General features: G+C 36.4%; 1 protein-coding gene across 1 annotated transcript in view; it reads right to left on the bottom strand.

The window, feature by feature from the left end:
- Positions 1–18938, bottom strand: part of HEATR2 (HEAT repeat containing 2) — a gene marked incomplete at its 5' end in the record, with an annotated part of 29440 nt that overhangs the window by 8348 nt on the left and 2154 nt on the right. Inside the window, 6 exons of the mRNA XM_010292157.1 lie at positions 1160–1307; positions 3898–4066; positions 9071–9214; positions 11397–11609; positions 14510–14742; positions 18711–18826. Of these exons, the coding sequence (XP_010290459.1) occupies positions 1160–1307; positions 3898–4066; positions 9071–9214; positions 11397–11609; positions 14510–14742; positions 18711–18826 (1023 nt within the window). The remainder of the gene's footprint in view (positions 1–1159; positions 1308–3897; positions 4067–9070; positions 9215–11396; positions 11610–14509; positions 14743–18710; positions 18827–18938) is intronic.

Genomic DNA, 18938 nt, shown 5'->3' with positions numbered 1-18938 from the left:
AAGGGATGCGTTAGCAGAGATTCTTCAGCTTACCTGGAATCCCCCACTGACTGGGAACGCCAGTGTTCCTCCTCTTCCTACATTATAGGATGCAGGCCATGAATATACTAATTATATCTAAGAATGGTAAAAATACATCTACATTCATATAAACATGGTCTCAAGGAACCTGAATGAATGTTCAACATACCAGGATGCCCACTGAGTGCCAATTTTCTCATCAGAATAATGAAAAAACTTTTAAGTATAAATGATCATTGCTATCGAAGTAATTTTGGGAAGAATGCTTACTATGATTGAGTTAAAAATGGGGAAAAAAAAAAAAAGCATCAGAATACATTTACAGTGCACCAGGCACTGGGAAAAGCAGAGCAGACATGGTTTATGTATTCAGGACAACTTTGCAGAAGTGTTTGCACTACTAGTAGGGCTAAATTAATAACGACCAAAGAGCCTCACTGTTAGCATTGTTATAAATGGAGGGGTTTTATAAGCACTGTAAATTATACTTAGATTGTACTTCCAATGCATAAATAGTGCCAGGCAACAGCAGATTTCCATCATCAGTCACTGAGGGTAATAATAATTCCTTATCAAATATTTAGTTTAACGCATTTTAAACACCATGCTATCATGGGCATTTTTAAATGCCTATTTTTGGGGGCATTTTATTCTTTTCTTACAATGACTACAGGCAAAGTTTAAGGAGCTGGGTGGGAGAAAAAGAAAAAAAAACAACCTCACAAAAAAACCCAACTAACCCCCTCACCCCAGTATTTCTTTCCTACGAATCCCCACTTTAGCTTTCAAACATATTCTTTTCAACTATAGCTCTTTAGTTTTTGAAAACTAAATGCATCCAGATCTGCATGACATCCCTTTTAATTCTCCATAGTGGCAGAGGTAGGAAGACTACAATGGAGGAAGTCCAGACTTCAATTTATTTATATATTTTTTTAAATTATTACACTCCAGCCTTCTAAGCATTGTTAAAAAATACAGCAAGAAAAATATGCTGTAGAAGATGGTGGGAAAGTCCTTCTTCTCCCAGACATGCTAACATGGACACAATTATAGGGGTTAAATAACTACCATGGTCATTACTTTTTAATGCCACTATAGTGTTCAAATAGCTGTGTGAAAATACAACTCTACTTACCCCTGAGAATTGACAGTTTCACTTGCTTTCTGGAGCAACTGTGACAAAACAGTGAAAAGTTTTAACCGCATCTGGGGATCTTTGTTCGGCTGAAGACATGTCTTAAGAATGAGAATGAAGTTATTCAGAGCTTCACCTATGACAGGACCTAGAAAATAAACACATAAGACTTATTTCAGAGTACTAGTAAGTTCTATTTAGATGTTTAGTATGCAAGTGCATTAAAATTTGTAATATGCCTGGTATTAAAATAGTACTTAACTTTCCACTTTTGCATGGAAGCTGTGGATGTATCCATGTTACACCGTATTAGGCAGTGCACAAATACCCGAACTAGCTCTCCGTGGCTCAGGTACCCACAGCCTTAGCCACGGCAGCATGGTGCTCCCTGAAGATTGGTTTACTCACATGTCATTTATCCAGCTTGGTACTGCTGTACTACATTGCATTATGTAGCATAGACATATCAAGGACAGCCGCTATTTGCTAGGACCAGCAGTACAAGATGACATTTTGGGTGGATTAATGCATTTGGGGGGGTGATTAATGCTCTTCACTATGTAGCTCTGAAAGCTCGAGGCTATGCACAAAGTTCTGGTTATATTGAACTTAACAAAAAATTATATTGAATCTGGTATGACCATGACACCACTCCAAACAGCAGCATTAACTATGCTTTTTTGTTCTTTCAAGTTTTTCCACGTGCAGCATTCAAGGAAAGGTGTTCATGATTCCCAAAAGCACAGGAAAGGGAATGTTGGAAAGGGTCAGCCTCAGAACTTGGATAATAGAATTATTGCAGCAGTATTCTTTCTCCATGTTTAAATAATGCTTATTTGCATTTTACAAGAGAATCTGAAGTATGATGAATTTTAGAAGCTATTTGAAATAAAAATATTTTCCAAATTCATTCTCTAGTTTGGTAACATTTTCACACCCTATGATGAATTCTGTTTTCACCACTAAACAATAAACAAACCAAAAAAACCCCACTAAGCCATTAACCCAACATTTAAAGAAATTATTTTCCCAAAAGAAAAGGAAGTTTGTGCCCTTCTCGATGATTAACATCTGCATGGTTTTAAAGAGGAAGAACACATATAGACTACACACATGCTTTATTCTGTGAGCTTCTTGCTGTAGAATGCTTTCTGCTCTATGTTTGCAAGCAACTACTTTCCTCTAGGAACTTCTTCAGCTTTGCATCCTTGTGATGCACATTGCATTCAACCCCAGTCACTCGGAAAATTCTCCCAGGAGACACAACACTGACATTTCTGACAACAAGAATATTCCTCACACAGGGAAGGGACAGATTGAAGTATTCAAGATACCAAAACAAGTTCAATAGCATTGAACTAACAATAACTGGAAATTTAATGTTTAAAATAATAATAGAAAAACCCCAAAAATTCACTGTCTAGACTGATGCAATACAGGATGTTGAACTGCAGTGTGCTAAATTTCTGTGCCAACAAATATCTCTTTGTTTTCACGGCATTTGTTCAAAATACATTGCTTTCATGTGAATTCCGAGGCACCTAAAAGATACTACTATTATATCAAACTGATAACAGAAAATTCAACAGATGTAAAATAAACAAAATAAACGACATTGCTAATTTCAGCTTAAGCATAAGTTCCTTAAAAAGAGTAAAAACTGAGAAATTTGAAATGAGCAAACCTGATTAAATTGATTAAAACCAACATCATGTGTTGGAATGAAAGGAAAGAAAAAAAAATTGCTCTAGGAGCTGCTGTGTCAGACTAAAAATACAGATAATAGCATATTACCAGTGCTGGGTGCAAGCCAAAATGTTCGCCCAGACATTTGATGATTTATTTAGCATTAAGGAAAACAGAGACAACTGTCTAGAAGTCCCTCAGTCATGGAAATGTGAGCACAAATATACAGAAAAGTTGGCCTCTCAGATCTTGCACTGAAAAAACTTTTTTGCTCTTTCCACAGATGAAAAAAAGAAAAAGTAGTTATGCTGGTTGCTGCACAAACCAGCAAGTGAGTGTTTCACATAGGTTTCTTAAGGCTTTTTTTGAGATTCACGGGTTAAATGCAGAAGATACGGTCCCTTAAAACATACCTGTCCACAGTTAACTATCTGCAGTAGCAATAATAACACTCCACCCACAGCTGAAGTAGCTGTTTACATGCCCTTTTTCACTAACAGAAAGGAAAAAACAAATAAACAGGACTTTCCATTTTAGGAATCTTAAAATGGGTGTCTAGGTGAAAAGAACTGCCTGTCACTGCGTCCCCTGTAGATGCAATCTGGAGAACTGTGTCAGAGCAATGTTCACTGTGCAGATCTGAACTTAGGTGAAATGTATGCCAAAGTGTTTCACTAATCTATATACAGTAATGTGTTGACGAACGGAAGTGAGGAAATGTTTGTACAGAGTGCTAGTGAATAGATGGAAAAAAACAGATAAAGTTTTGGACACATAAGCTACATCAGTTCATCTCCTCATAATTCTTACTTGTTCCATTTACCTGAAAGTGTACTTTTACATAAGTGCTTTTAGTATGCTCCTTGCAGCCAAGGAGTCTTTTGGAATTTGACCTGCTTCAACATTTTTAGTTTTGCTTTCCATCACATTCTTGTGAAGTTTCTGAATATTACACCATTCATTATGAAACACAATGTATCTGCTGGCTAGGGAGATTGTTACTTTATTTTTTTAGAACTGGGTGAGCTAGCACACTACTAAATAAGTCATACCTGAATGAGTTGCGATGACATCCAACTGTAATATTTCTGGAGAATAGCAAGTCCAACAATCATGTGATACTGAAACCCATTCCATAAGCTGAATTATATGCCGTTTGTAGAGATAAAGAAAACTATCCAATTGCTGCACTTCAGCTAATGAAGACATTGTTTCCTCTACCTGTTAAAACAGAGACAGGATACTTTATCTGAACTGAAACAATATTTAAAAAAAAAAAGAAAAAAATCCACTTTAAAAACTGATGATTATACTTGAAGAATAGCAGGGACAGAAGAATATTTCCAGTGTCTACTTGGACAATCAAGATTGAAATTTAATGTCTGCCTATACTACATCCATTAACTTTAAATCAAGGTGAAACAATTGCCCTGATTTAAAAATGAAATCATAAGGAACACAGTAACATAATAGCAAATCCATGTGAAAACCTATCCAAAAAACCAACCACATTATAAAAAAGGTCTTACTAGTTTTAAAGATGCAGTGATTTTTCTCCTTACTTTAAGAATCTTTAAAACATTAACACAGAGGGAATTTCTCACAATCCCATCTAGCAGGCTATGGCAGCTTCCAAAGCCTATTGCTGTTGCAGCTCAGAGAAGACATGGTATTTCCCCTCTCCCCCTTCTTCTTTTTGGCCAATTTTCATTATGCAAGATGCTCTCTCTTTACAGTAGCCGGGCAGGTTCTTTTTTAAATTCTCAACTTCTGTTGCTTAGGAGAAGTAACAAAATTCACTGTTACATTTGAAATACTTTCTTCATCTTTACATTTAGACTATTACATGAGACAGGCAAATAAAACGTACAAAGAACTACTAATAAATTCCAGACATGATCATGCTTGGCAAGGAAGCATATAGATTTTTTTTAAATCGCTTGTAGCAGATGTATTTCAAAGCAAAGGAAAACTTGCTTTCACAGTGCCTGAAGACTCCTACCAGAAGTACAAAACTTCTCTAAGGAACAGATTAAAAGCATGCTGAAAGCAGCATCTAAAGTCTTAGTGATTTCAGTGGACAGTGAATCAAGAATGAAGAGCAAGACACCGTTAGAAACCCCACTGACAAATAACATATGTCATCAGCATGGCCAGTTCTAGCAGGGAATGATGTAGTGCAGCGCTATGAGTGACATCATTTGACTCTAAGTAGTTCTTAGAGTCAAATACAAATTGTAGTCGTATTTTTTATATTTTTAAACTGAACTAAACTGGACAAGTTAGCTGAAACATATCTAGGACCTTTAGAATTTTACAGACTAATCACTTGCCAGACAAAGATGTTATTATGGAAGTACCAGATGGGAGAAAATAAATTAGATTTCGGGGGGGATGGGGAGCAGGGGAATAAATCAGGATTTGCTAAGGACAAAGGTTACTCATAAAGGAGGTTTCCCTGCCTCAAGCACAACAGATTTCTCCTTTCTGGAAGCATTCTGCCAGCCAGCCAAAACAACTCAGAATACCTTATACATAAAATATTTATTTATCTGTAAATTAATTGGAACATTTTACATGACAGGATATGTCAAGACAGAAACTGTTCCCCATTATTAATCCCACCACAATCTGCAAGACGTTTTTTCCATTGAACAAGAGAGATACAAAATAATACTTTGTTTATAGGTTAAACTCTTTAAGCGGTTTTGAGTGTGATTAAAAAAAAGAGAGAATAAATTAAACATGCTGATACACCAACGCATATCTTCTAATTAAGAAGTGTCTCACAGTTAAAAAGAAAAAAACAACCCCAAACCAAACAAACAGCAAGGGTGATTTTCTTTCCTATATTTTAAAGCTCACAAGTTCAATGATACCTTATTTTCATGCTAATAATCAACATTTGCCAAAAGAAGAGCCAAGAAGCCAAGACAGCACAAGGCCACTGATAATGAAGCAAAATCTCATCTCTAGGTCACCAGTTAAACCACTGACAAGCTCAGTACATGCTTAACAGACTTTAACAACTGATACGGTTTCAGCCTGTTTGGGGCTGTAAACCATATTCCTCATCACGATACCACGGTGCTCAGTTGGTGGTCTTGATCTTTCTCCTTAGCCCCAAGCAACCAGAAACACTGATGAACACAAAGCAACGGGGCCAAAAATCAAGCAAGTTGGAGTAGCAGCAACACCCACAATCAGATCACATCACTTGTGGTCTCTGGTATCTCTGTGATCTTCTGTCCTCTTACAGTAAAGCCTGAATTGAAGTTCTATAATGCAAAGTTTTGAATAATTTATGTTTATACTCAAAATCTTTTGGTCCTTAATACAGACTTCTCTTCCGAGCAACAAATTTATACTTTTAAAGCTAGATGTAATACATATGTTTTGTATGGTCTTAAGCTATTTTAACAGGGACTTCTTGCCTTCTGTAAGTTGTACAGCTCACTTTGAAGTTTCAGAATAGTCAGTAACTGGGGGGGGGAAGGAGGGGGGAATAATTAAAAAAAATAATCAAGCCATAGTTGTCTTTGTGACAAATTTGAAATACTGAAGTTATATAATCTTGTTGCCAGATTTTCTATCTGCCTAGCTGAAAGAAAGGCTAATGAGAAAAAGGATTCTCTTCCAAAGTACTGTCAACTTTAAAAATAATCTGTAACTGCAGGAACATCTTAAACCTTTAATAATCTTGGGAGATTAACTTTTCTGTATACGAAAATCAGGATTTATTTCCAGGAAACTGCTTTCTTTGTAGGAGTATGAATTTTTAAGGTTTTAAATGGACATTGCTGACTTTATAGACCACTGTAAGGCTAAACAGAGAAGATACTGCAAAATATACCAGGTCCATCTGTCCAAGGCTTACTTGGACAGATTTGTTTGTTTAAAAAAAACCAAAACACGAAAACACAAAACAACCCCCCAAAAATCCCACTCTCCCACTGGCTCTCCATGACACAGATCTTCATGCTGTACCTCTTTGACCTGCAAAGTCTTTTCAATATTTGTTTCAACCTTTGTTCTATTTTACTTCCTTCAGAATAGTTTTCTAAGTGTTTGCCTTCTTGGAGGCAGCCTGTCAGCTATGGGGCCATAAATACTGATGCTACGCAGGCCTTTGGAATACCATGCCTGGGAGCAAGAGAAAAGGAAGTAGAATAGCCATCACATTTAAGGCGCACATTTGAAAAAAGACAAGTTGGATAGGTCACAACTGTACTACATAAGGATGGCTTGCTGATTTATTTGATACTTAGCTTAGGGAAGAAAGAGGAAGAAAGAAATAAGGGGGTGAGATAATGCTCAGCCAAAAAAGCTCATCTATTATTAGGGCATCTACAGATGTCCTTGATTTTAAAGCATTCCTGCAACATTTAAACTTTTGGTTCTGGTGGGGAGGTAAAAAGGTCAACTACTGTAAAATCAGTCTGATCTTTTCCTGAAGATAAAAAAAATGATTATGAAACTATCACTTTTTTAAGGTTAGCAGTGCTCTTGATCTGAATTGTTTTTTAATAGTCAGAAAACAAATTAGAGTTTTTTTCCTGGCCACTTGTATGCTCCTGTGTATAAACTAACATTAACAATAATCCAGTGACTTATATCCACCTAAAAAGTAAGCATCAACAGTTCAACCAGCACCAATAGCATGCCCAAGGCTTTGCAGAATCCAGCAATGAGCATAAACACTTGAACACCTCCTGTCACAAAACTTTACCTAAGCCATGGCCCAGTGATTAATACCCACTCAAGTAAAGTATTCTTCTAGGCCAACAGCAGCCCTCATCCAACTGTGAGCTTCCCATGCTCCAGTAAATGTACTTCAAGCCATTTATTCTGAGACCTCATCTAAGCACACTAAAAAAAAAATAAAAAAAAAAATCTAGTTGCAACTTTAGCCTACAGATTCATATTGGGTGTTTTGGGCTGCAAAATAAAACTGAATTCTAGGGCCCTTCTCAGAACCAGCACATATTCTAACTCTATGGGCCTTCAACCAAACTTACAAAGAAATTTAATTCTCCGGGGTTTGCTGTCCCAAATTATAAACCCAACTCCAAACTTAATTCTGGTATTAATCTTATACAGTATGTACAGTGAGACACACACAACCTTGGACTAGCCACGAGCCATTACTCCCCACTGGTACAGCCCACAGCCACTGAACAAGCCTTACAAGATGTAGCAGTAAAGCTAACTCCCGAGTAATGTGCTTTCCTGTTACGTCAGCTAAACACAGGTATTAACCAGATTTCTGCAGACCACTTGTGTAGGAGCTAATATTTGCCTTACAAACATTCTAGTCTTACAGTGTTTGCAAGATGCAACAGTACATTCAGCTCTCTGGCACCACTGTTGCCCTAGACTTAAACTTCAACTTTAGGCCCTAAACCCAGCACTACTCTGTCTTCCAGTTCCATAAAAGAAATAACCTACCAGACCCCAGTCTCTGTTGCTGCTAATCTTAATTGAAGCCCTGTGGATTTGCGGGATTCAACATTAAAGCGAGATCTTCAAACTGTTGTCTGGAAATACATGTAGCACCTAACAACTATGAACTGTTTGATCTGGAAAAGCAGAAATATCAATATTTTGACTGACAAATTATAATATTCATAGACCTTTCAGCCTTCACAGTGACTTCTGAATATTAACTAACCACCAGAACAATGTCCTACGGGTAGATCTTTGCAGAACAGTTTTGTGACTAAATATGTAATCCAAGTATTCCCTCATGCTTCTTTCATTCTAACAGACTGAATCTGATGAATTTGAAGTTACATGTATATCTAAACGTGTAACTTTTATTTCTATATAATTTTTGAAACAGATTGCTATACACACTAACAGACAAAAAATAAGTAATTCCCAAACAAAACTAGTAGTATTGTATAAGTTCTTAGCTCTTACAAATCAGGTTTTAATGATTTATTCTTCTGGAGAAGTTGCCTTTATCTGTTCTAAACAGACTAGACCCAAAGTAATTTAAGCTATGGAAAAAGATGAGGAGACAGACACAGGGTACAGTCAAGGTCATGCAACACCAAATCATTTCAAGCTCTACCAGTCTTTGTGGACAAGCTCTTAGTAAGGATTTCTGTGGTTTAAACCTAACAGCAAGGCAAATATAATTTTGGCGCTGTTTAGATGAAGTGCCTTATCGATAGTAAGAATCAGAAACACAACAAAATATTAAACCAGCTGATAGTTTACCTTTTCTTTAAGGTGCTGAGAACACGGTATCGCCATTATTGTCACCAAAACTTTCATTAGCTGCAAGCTAATTTCTTTGCAGTCTTCCTGACATACTTCAATCAATGCTTGTACACAACAAAGCAACTGCTCCATATAAAAGACCTGTTTTTTAATAGAAGCATAAATTTATTATGTTTTGTTAGAAAATATAACATTCTCTGTAAGTGACAGATATGGAAAATGACAATAAAAAAAATCTGAGAACTGTATAATCCCCTAAATTGGTAACATACTGATAATTTCATGTGAGTTCTTTTGATTACTTACATTCTACTTTTTACAGAATACAACTTAATCTTCCTCCCACACTGTTCATTTGTATTTACTTTGTGCTGTTAACAAAATAAATGACCCTGCTCTTAATCACACAATTGCTCCACTGTGAATAAAACCATCAAAGCATTTTGGAATGCTTACCAATAGTACTTCCTCATTCTGAAGTGCAATTTGTTAATTAATAACATATTTGTTACAACTCTTTCAACTACTATTCCATGTTTGACTATTATTTCCATGTTTGAATAGAACAATAACTGTTAAATACATAAACCAAGAAAACCTGACCGTCTGCTTTTTTCTCAGCTAATTTATCTCGTTTGATGCAATATAATGCATGTTATCTTGATCCAACTAATACCAGTGGAAATCAACATTGTTGTCAGTTAGTTTACAGTAACTTCCATGATAAAGTGCATCAGATATTCCATGAAGCTGTCAGAACAGAAGGGGCCATTGTTACAAATTTACTTCCAAAAAATAAATCAAGTCTAGGGATAGGTTGGCTATAAATGTTATTACTCTCATGGACATGGTCAATCCTTAGCTAAACAGTGTCTATGCAGCATTCACTGTCTAAAATAGAGAAATATTGTTTTCCAAGACCAAAGGCTAGAACAATTCCACCAAACGCTTCAGCTGCAGATGAATGTGTCTACTGTATCTAATGCCAAATGGAAGTGGTAAGCTTAAGACCTCATAGCAATTTTGCAGATATACTTCAGGGAATTGTTATTTGAACAATCACGTTACAGTGCTTCCAGTTATACGAGTTCCTAATCATCACAGGCTTCATGGAGATTAAGGTTATTTCCTGCATCACTGGTACATATTCCATTAGGGAAGAAACCTAATGAGGGAAGAACTTCAAACATATATCTTACACTGGCTCAAAAAGACAATTACACTAGATTCAGTCTACACACATGAATAACTTTTATAAAGAGAAGTCTGCACCTGACATGAAGTCAGAGTTTTCTGAAGGCACAGCACTGGCCCTTTTTTGGTTATCTTAAGAGCAGAGGCCTAATAAACTTTTGTTTATTATTCTGTTTTTATTCTGTTGGAATGAAAGATGGGATTTCATTTGTGAGGGAAATTGTAGGGATTCTTCTTGTGCATCTCTAACAAATCTATTTCCACATCTGAGCAACTGAAGGAAAAAAAAAATCCTGAAAGTTAACAATCTCCATTCCACATTGAAGAGAATCTCTTACCTCCTTATATAGCAATTGATGAATTTTCTTCAAATGCTAAAATGAAAATGGTCTTCAGGCTCAGCCATTAGTTAAGGGTACACTTAAGAGTAAATTTCTAATTCATAAAGTTCTTCCTCCTAGATTCTCACTTAAAGAAAAGCAATCAAGCCCAACAGTTTACAAAGCATGCTTCTAAATGTACACATAGGTGTACTGATACCTTCCTTTTAAAATGGAAAATAGTAATAATACAAAACAAAAATAGGGATGATATTAAGAGGGAATCTTTCTTGCAAAACCTGACATATCGATTACAACGAACTGTGAAAAATTTTCAGGCATTTTTACTAATGAGGACTGAAATGTATGATCTTGTTTGGATTGTGAACACAAGGCATTTCACATGGGTTAAATTCTGCCCCTGGATCAAGCCAAGGTAGTCCTCTATTAGTACAGTATATACTAACAGCTTCTTCTCTCCCTGTCATGCCTTTTCATTTTCCTCCCATTATCTGAAGCCTTTTACAGCAGTTCTCAAACTTCAACCCACATCTGCTGGGAGGATGGACTGCCAGCAAGGTTTTGTGAATAGCAGATTTGACCGGGAGACCACAACATGGCCCAGGGAGGACAGGGAAGCTCCTGTTTTGTTTCAGACACACATCCACAACTACATCCCGAGAGAGGGTGGGGTAGGTGTGCAAGGAAGGGATAGGAATGAGAGCATTTAGGGAGATCAAGGGGAAAAAAGTTGAGAGAACCACCAGTCTAAAACCTTGGTCTGTTGTGTATTTTCCAGTTAGCCTTACCTCTTCAGATCGTTGACAAACTCCAGCTTGTGACAGTGTGTTTCCAAGATCAGTCAAATGAGGCTGTAAGATTTCTTTTGGGCTACCCTGAATCACTGCAGTTAGAACCATTACACAAGACGGCTTAGGTGTCTTCCCAAAGGCCGATGTGATTAATCTCAATGACACCTTAGGGCTGACAAACATTCCAATCAATTCTGCTGCTTTCACACACTGAAAAAAGAACAGGAATAACTTGAGGATTTTCCCGAAAACACAAAGACCATTCAACATATCATGGGCTTTATCTTTTTATGATTGCAGCTGTTATTTTAAATGCTTCAGCAGTTGCCTTGTAGGCCTTTTCACTTGCTCAGTAATGATTATATGCATGAAGACACTTTCTTGACATGTGTTCAGTAAGCACATAAGGCACGCAAGCACTCTTCTCAGCATCAGACAAACTTCCATGAGAAAGTAATGCACAGAAATGAAGTGTACAACTTTCAGTGTAATAAAGTCTCTATCTTAGAATAACCAGATGTTGCGGATTTAGTGGTTTAGCATTTTGTCCTCCAAACGCTGTTCTGAGGCATGCTCTCAATGCACCCACCACCCATCTATTAACAGCAACAACAATAAAACCCTGAAAGAGGAATTTTTTGTTATGGTACTATATTTTGATACTGACATTACAGATCTGGTTTAGTGTGGAAGCACTGCCACAGGGGAACTGCCCACTGCTTTTAATCTCTTCTTTAACTGAAAAGGCTTAAATTACTATGTATTCTACGTGATACTCGTGGTCTTTAATCCCGTCTCTGCCTTGCAGACATACTGGTATGTATTACACATGAAATACTGTTATACCAGAGCTTACTCTCTGACTGACACCCCATATTTACAATTGGGTGCATGAATAAAGATATAGTCAATGACTGCAGCATTACCTCTGCAACAGGAACATTTCTTCCTAACTCCTTTATTTAATAGTTGGCTCATTTCCCAAAACATGAAAGCTTATTTCCTTTCATACATAGTTTTTAGTCTTGTGATTTAGCCCTGGATATTTAATTGCAACTAATTAATATATGAATCATCCTAGTTTTCTAGTCTCAATGGAAGCAGCCATAAACTCTATAGTTTAAGTCTGCACTATTCTGGTATTTCTTTTCACAAGCATGAAACTCAGAACAGTTATAACATACTCTATGTAGATGTAAACACTATCCTCCTCCAAATTTGCCATAGAGAAAGGAAAAGACTCTTAGTGCTCTGAAAATTGGAAAAGGACAAACACAATTAAACAGTTCAAAAATATAAATTGATGCATTTGTATGGATCAGTTTATCTAGTCATTTTAAGGGGGGCCAGGATAAAAGCCCAACTCTTATACATCTCATCTGGTATTATTAGGCTAGAGAAAGACATGCACATTTTCCAAGCTGGTGGCTGCTCTGAAATGGGTTCTACAGTGACAAAGGATAGGAGATAACTGCAGCATCCTGAGAAGCAACATGACAAAGGAGATAGTAAGCATTCATAAATAAAGGTTGCTGAATCTTAAATTTTGGCACAGGGAAGAGTAAAATTAAATACAGAAACCAACTCCTAATTGGGAATCTCTTGGAAGCACCTGAGAGGAGATTAGTGGTGGAATTCTAGGAGACAAGTATGGTCAAAAAAAAGGAAAGGGAAAAAACTATGTGCTGCTTGAACACATACTTAAGAATTTATATTTATAGCAACAAGCACTAGATAGGAAATTTGACCAGGACAGCAGGGCCATGTGTTTAGTCTTCTAATTATTTTAAGTTTTCTTGTATAGTTTATACAAGTGCTAAGGAACTTGAAGAACTACATACCCACAGTGTCATATCTCCTACTTCAACCCTGGGGCATTGATTTCCCAATGCCTGTATGCCCATTTTTGAATCAACAAGATGACTTCTAACAGTATTCCAGGTTTATTTCTCTCTACTATTGATCAGTGCATGACTGGCTTATTTTACAAGCTCAACCTGCCTGAAAGGCAACATGATTAGAGATCAGATGTTTGTTCTGAAAGGGGAGGTGGAAGGGGTAGAATAGGTATATGGGGTAACAGAGTAAGAATTGAGGGAAAGGGAGGAACAATTCGGGAAAAATTAAGGGAGAGAGACAACAATTAGTACCGAGAAAGACTAAAGACAACAAGAAACTGGGGGGGGTGGGGGGGGGGGGTGGGGAAAGCAAAGCATCATTTTAGAAATGGATTTCCTCGTCTATACAGCTCAACTGACAGCACGAACCTAAAGAAAAGCCTGATTTAGGAAACCAGCTTTTCTGACACTTGTTGGACTACTTGTGTCAAGTGCACAGAATACATTCTTTCAATTTCCCAAAGCAATAATATTTTCAGCTTTAAAGTAAGTTACATGGGGCTTTTTTGGTCATACATATGTACTTTTGCTTGGGTAGAAATATGAACAGAAGAATTTCTCTTAATATTGTAAAAATGTTTGTATCACCTGTCTATCCTCTGCTAAATTTATTTAATGTGTTCAACTACATGTGTTTATTGATACTGTTGATCAAAGTTTTGACAGCATCAACGGTTAGGAAAAGGGATACTAGTTATTTCTCACGAAAAACATGAAAAAAAAAATATGGCTTTTTACAAGCATTAACTTAAGTATTTAAACATTGAATATGGGTATCACATGGAATAAACATACCTCAATGTTTGGTTGGAATTATGGTTAGATTATGCAGCAGGGGGAGATAAGCGAAATTAACTTGAAAGGGCATGACCTACACATTTTTTAAATGGAATTTGTTGCCCCAAGGCTTTTATACTATAATCCCCTGCTTATGATTTTTAAAGAGATCATTGTCAATGCTTCATCGGGTTGGCCTATCAACTGAACTTTATTACTGGTCTTCATACCAGTAATACAAGAATACATTTATTTTAACACAGTATGTATGTATAATGTTCACATGTTTTTAACATCCATAAAAATGTGAGCCTGATCCTTCAGTCATGGACAGTTTCCAGTGACCGTAAGGTCAACCCTCAGAAGACTGACGAGACTATAAAGGATAGGGTCTTTATTCGGTATACAGTAGATACTTTAAAAGATTAAACTTACATTTTTAACCACATCGCTTTCGTCATCCAAGCATGCTTGATACAAAGTTCTAAGCAGTAGCTCCATGTGTTGCGTTGTGTGATCCTCTGCATGTAGCAATAACGTATACAGCAGCTGGGATGCTTTTATTCTTGTACTTTCAACCCAGTCTGTTATATCATGACAGAGACCCGGAAGAATTTTGGAGAGGTTTCTTGACACAAGTTCCCGACAACCTAGTCCTGGTCGAGTCACTAGAAGAAAACAAACAAAAACAAAACAAAAAAAGGAAAAAGAAATATCAAAGGAAAAGCCAATGCACATTAATCCTTACAAAAGTTTAAAGGCTCCAAGATAAGAGCTATGGGTGTCTGCTTCAGCATGGAATAAAACATTCCAAACGCTGCTGAAGAATTTACCTGTGCAAGGTGCATTTCTTTAATACATATTGCAGATTTTAAACTCCACAAACCTCTCTGAAAATTTATGTATGTATTACTGGATGGTGATTTAGATTACATGTCTTAAAAATATTTACAGAAGGGGAAGAGAAAGAGAATTTAAATGAATATAGGACATCACCCACTTTGGAAAACAGAGCTTAATAATTTCCTTTTAATTTTTATACAACACAAATCCCATTAAAAAAATAAACTGAAACACACAGAGATGAAACAGAAGAACGACTTTTGCATGCAAATGTTGTGGTATCACTGAGCTAAATGTAATGTGGAGGGGGAAAGAAAGGTAGAAGTTACAAATAGTGCAGGGGAGATGAACTGCAGTAAAACAGACAATGTCAATTGTGCCCTTTAAAGGAAAAGATTAAAAGTGTACCTAGACAATTAAAAGTAGAAAGGCTACTACAATTTGTACAAGTGCTGTGTAATAGATCAGGCCAATAAAATTGATATTATTTTAAAAGTCACAGCTATTACACAATCTCTTTGCTCAGGCCTTTTCAGGAAAAGTGGCTCACTTTGATACGTCTCTTCAACCTCTGTCTGATTTTTAAAGCAAATAACAGATTTCAAAATGAAGTGAAGATTACACAGGAGTTGGGGGAAATCTTCCCCCTTTCCCCCAGATTAAGTTTAATTTGTAAAGATTTTGTGGCAAATAGGTTTTTGTTATTGTTATTTCTTGTTTTTAAACAAAACTCCAAAGTGTTAAAAATACATATTCCCTACCTCAATAAAGGATGCAGATTTCTAGAGGACTAATAAACTTAACTTCCCCAAGAAATACTTACTGTCCCATCTGGTAATCATCAATTTACATCACTGAGACTCAGAGTAGCAACTTGACCAACATCACAAACAATGACCAAGGCTCCACTTCTGTACTTTACACATAAAGCTATGACAGTATTTTCCAAAGAACTGCAATTAACTTTTTTAGTAACTTCTTTTATAGCATGATTTTTTTCCCTTTAGACTGTACATATTTATACACACAAAATCTGAAAAGTTGTTCTCTAAGAACCACCAATTTATTATTGCCACTCACAATGCTCGCATACTGATTTAAGAAAGAAACTTCACTCATTATGAGGTGTCAAAAAACACTGCATGTGCAAGCACATTTTTTATTTCTGGTACACAGTTCTCCTGTAAATGCTTAGAAAGGAAATGACTGAGTTGTCTCAGAATATTTTCCCACATTGGTCTGTGTAACTACAAATGTTATGAGGAAAATGGACTAAACTAAATGGCCTGAAGAATAGAAAAGGCTTATAGAAATGCCTATGAAATACCTAGAGTAGGGGAAAAAAAAAGAATTCAAGCATCAGGACATGAATTGCTGCTTCTTTTGTCAATGGAGGATAACATTTTGGATTATGAAAATAGACAATGAATAGCAAAAGGTCAAATAATGAAATCAACCTGAGACAGCAAATACAGCCTGGCATCCTATTTGACCCGAGGCAGAATTTTGTTTAAAGAATTTGGACCATTCTTTATCAGCAGTTCCTTCATTTCAGATGTTCAAACGCAGGCATTTATCCCTGTAGCTACTCCTGTCAAAGACTTCCCTGTTATAAACTGTCTGCACCTGTATCCTAAGGCAATGATTGCTCTCGCTCATTGGAAAGCTATTCAGTTGGTTGGATGACACCAGGCATGAGGTCCAACTCTATTCTTCCTCTGACCTGCAATATCTGTCATCATAAGATCAAAGCACAAGGAGGCTCATACGTTAGGTTCAGTAGCTTGACAGTTGGACAAAGATTGTTAAGTAAAATGTACTACAAACTCAGTTGTAAAAAGATATTCCAGCACATCAAATAAATAAAAAAAAATGCCAACAAGATGTTAAAATTCATCATCATATTAAAAAAATACAAATGTTTGTGGAGGGAAACAGTGGGGAAGGACACGCATAATAACAACTCATCCATATACAGTTGGTGGTAAGACACCACAAATTATTACATGAAACTAAGGTATACTAGTGTCTTTGATAAAGTTTCATATCTGTATGACTAAGTAACCAATCATCCTTTCCTCTCATTTTTCTTCTCTTTTGTCACATAAAGCCTGCCTGTTAATAAGACATACAATTTGGAACTAAAGACAAGCAGGAAATTTTATCTTAAGGTCACCACTAACTTGGGACTCAACTTGAAAATTATCAGGTAGGTCACTTCTTTAAAAAGTTCTTTAGTTATTTTTGTATGTATATACGTACATATGTCACATTCAAGCCTTAACTGCATCATGCTACCAAGCAAGGTACATGAAAAGTCAACTAAATGCAGGGATGGAATGTTGCCCAAATTCATGAAACATTTATTGTGCTAAGAATAATATTTTGGAAAGTAGGTGTCATTTAATTACGAAGTAACTGATAGATGTCCCTTTCTAATAAAAAAATCCACAGTGTACACACACACACACACAAAACCCAACGCACACCTAAAGAAAACTGAACAAGGTAACAGTATGGGCAATATACATGGTAATAACTGTTTCAAGGACTAGCATGTGAAGCCTTTTATGACCTTCACTACATCATGGTCATTGCAAAGTAAGTGACTGGAGTTTAGACACTAAAGTTCATCAGTTTATGTATGTTAAAAAAATTCTCTGTCATCACAAGTGGAAGTAAAAGCATTCTTTACCATTTACAAACGCCTAAGGTAATATTATACATAAAATAAGAAAGAAAAAAAAAATTGGAAAGGGTAACAGACAAACTTGGCCGCTTTCAAAGCTAAACAGTTCTGTCAAACTAGTCACCATTATGAAGTGCTTCCCCTGTCATTCAAGCATTAATGACTAAAACAACTTTAAAGGGGGAAAAAAAAGTGTAATTTCAAAGAAGAAAAGACTCCGGAACCCACTGTCATGGAAAGGATTTTGCTGCTGGGTATTCTGTGATTTGATTGTCAGGTAGGCACAAGTCAAGCATGAACCTGTTCTTTCACACCAAAAGAGTTTTTGTTCTGTTAAATATGAGTATAGAAATCAATAAATGACCCATTTAAACCCTCTCTCTCACCAACACCCATACGCATATTTTTAAACATTAACTTTATGAACCTGAGACAGGAAACAAGCTTCAAGCTACTACAAACTTCTCATTTTAAAGCTGCCTATAAATCATACGGTACTGAAAAGTAAAGTAATCTACCCATGCGGCATATTTTGGGGTTTTGTGTATAATAAAGGAAGTTATTGTTTCTGTTCCCGTGTGTGCTGGCAGATTTTAGTTAGCATCCCAAGAAGTTTGAAATCACTTCACTGCAAATTTTTCCTGCATGCCAATTCTGTGGATCATTAATGCTGTTCTAGGTCTCATTATTCAAGGACTCAGCTCACAGGTTCTTTCATCCTGCCTTCCTTTGCAGTCATCTCTATGCCCATTCTCCACCTGGCTGCTGACTCATGTAGAACTTTCTGCTGCTTCTGCGTCACTACTTTAGCTTTTTTTAAGTGTAGGCATTTTCATTTACCCTTTCTCCAAAATGCATTTTGGGACTAATGGAAAAAGTGAATGTAGTTACTGAACAAATGTTTCTAAAAAATTAAATGCAATATAGACAATTTTATATACATATATGCTATATATTTTTACATATATATATATGCTACCACTATACATTAACTAATATTACATCTTGCAATGAATATTACATGTCCTGCTCTGCTGTCATTACGGCACTGCAGCTCTCAGGGATTACTTAAGAAGTAAAACCCACTTTCAGTGCAACACTTACCTCCTTTGGGATAATGAGATGGTAAAACACTAAAATCCATCTTATCCTTCAGATCTTCTTCATTCTCTTTCTCCCACTGCAAGCCTATCTTTTCCCAATAAGTCCAAGCCAGTTTCCTAGACATAAAATAAAAGTTTTATACCATCATGCCCCCAAAAGGAAAACATTCTAAAATGAAAATTCTGGAAAATCTGACTTCTTAAATTCAGCTGCAAGGATGGGCAGCAT

Source organism: Phaethon lepturus, unplaced genomic scaffold (assembly GCF_000687285.1).
Source record: "Phaethon lepturus isolate BGI_N335 unplaced genomic scaffold, ASM68728v1 scaffold7668, whole genome shotgun sequence".
Lineage (NCBI taxonomy): Eukaryota > Metazoa > Chordata > Aves > Phaethontiformes > Phaethontidae > Phaethon > Phaethon lepturus.
This window is presented reverse-complemented; position numbering and strand designations above follow the sequence as displayed.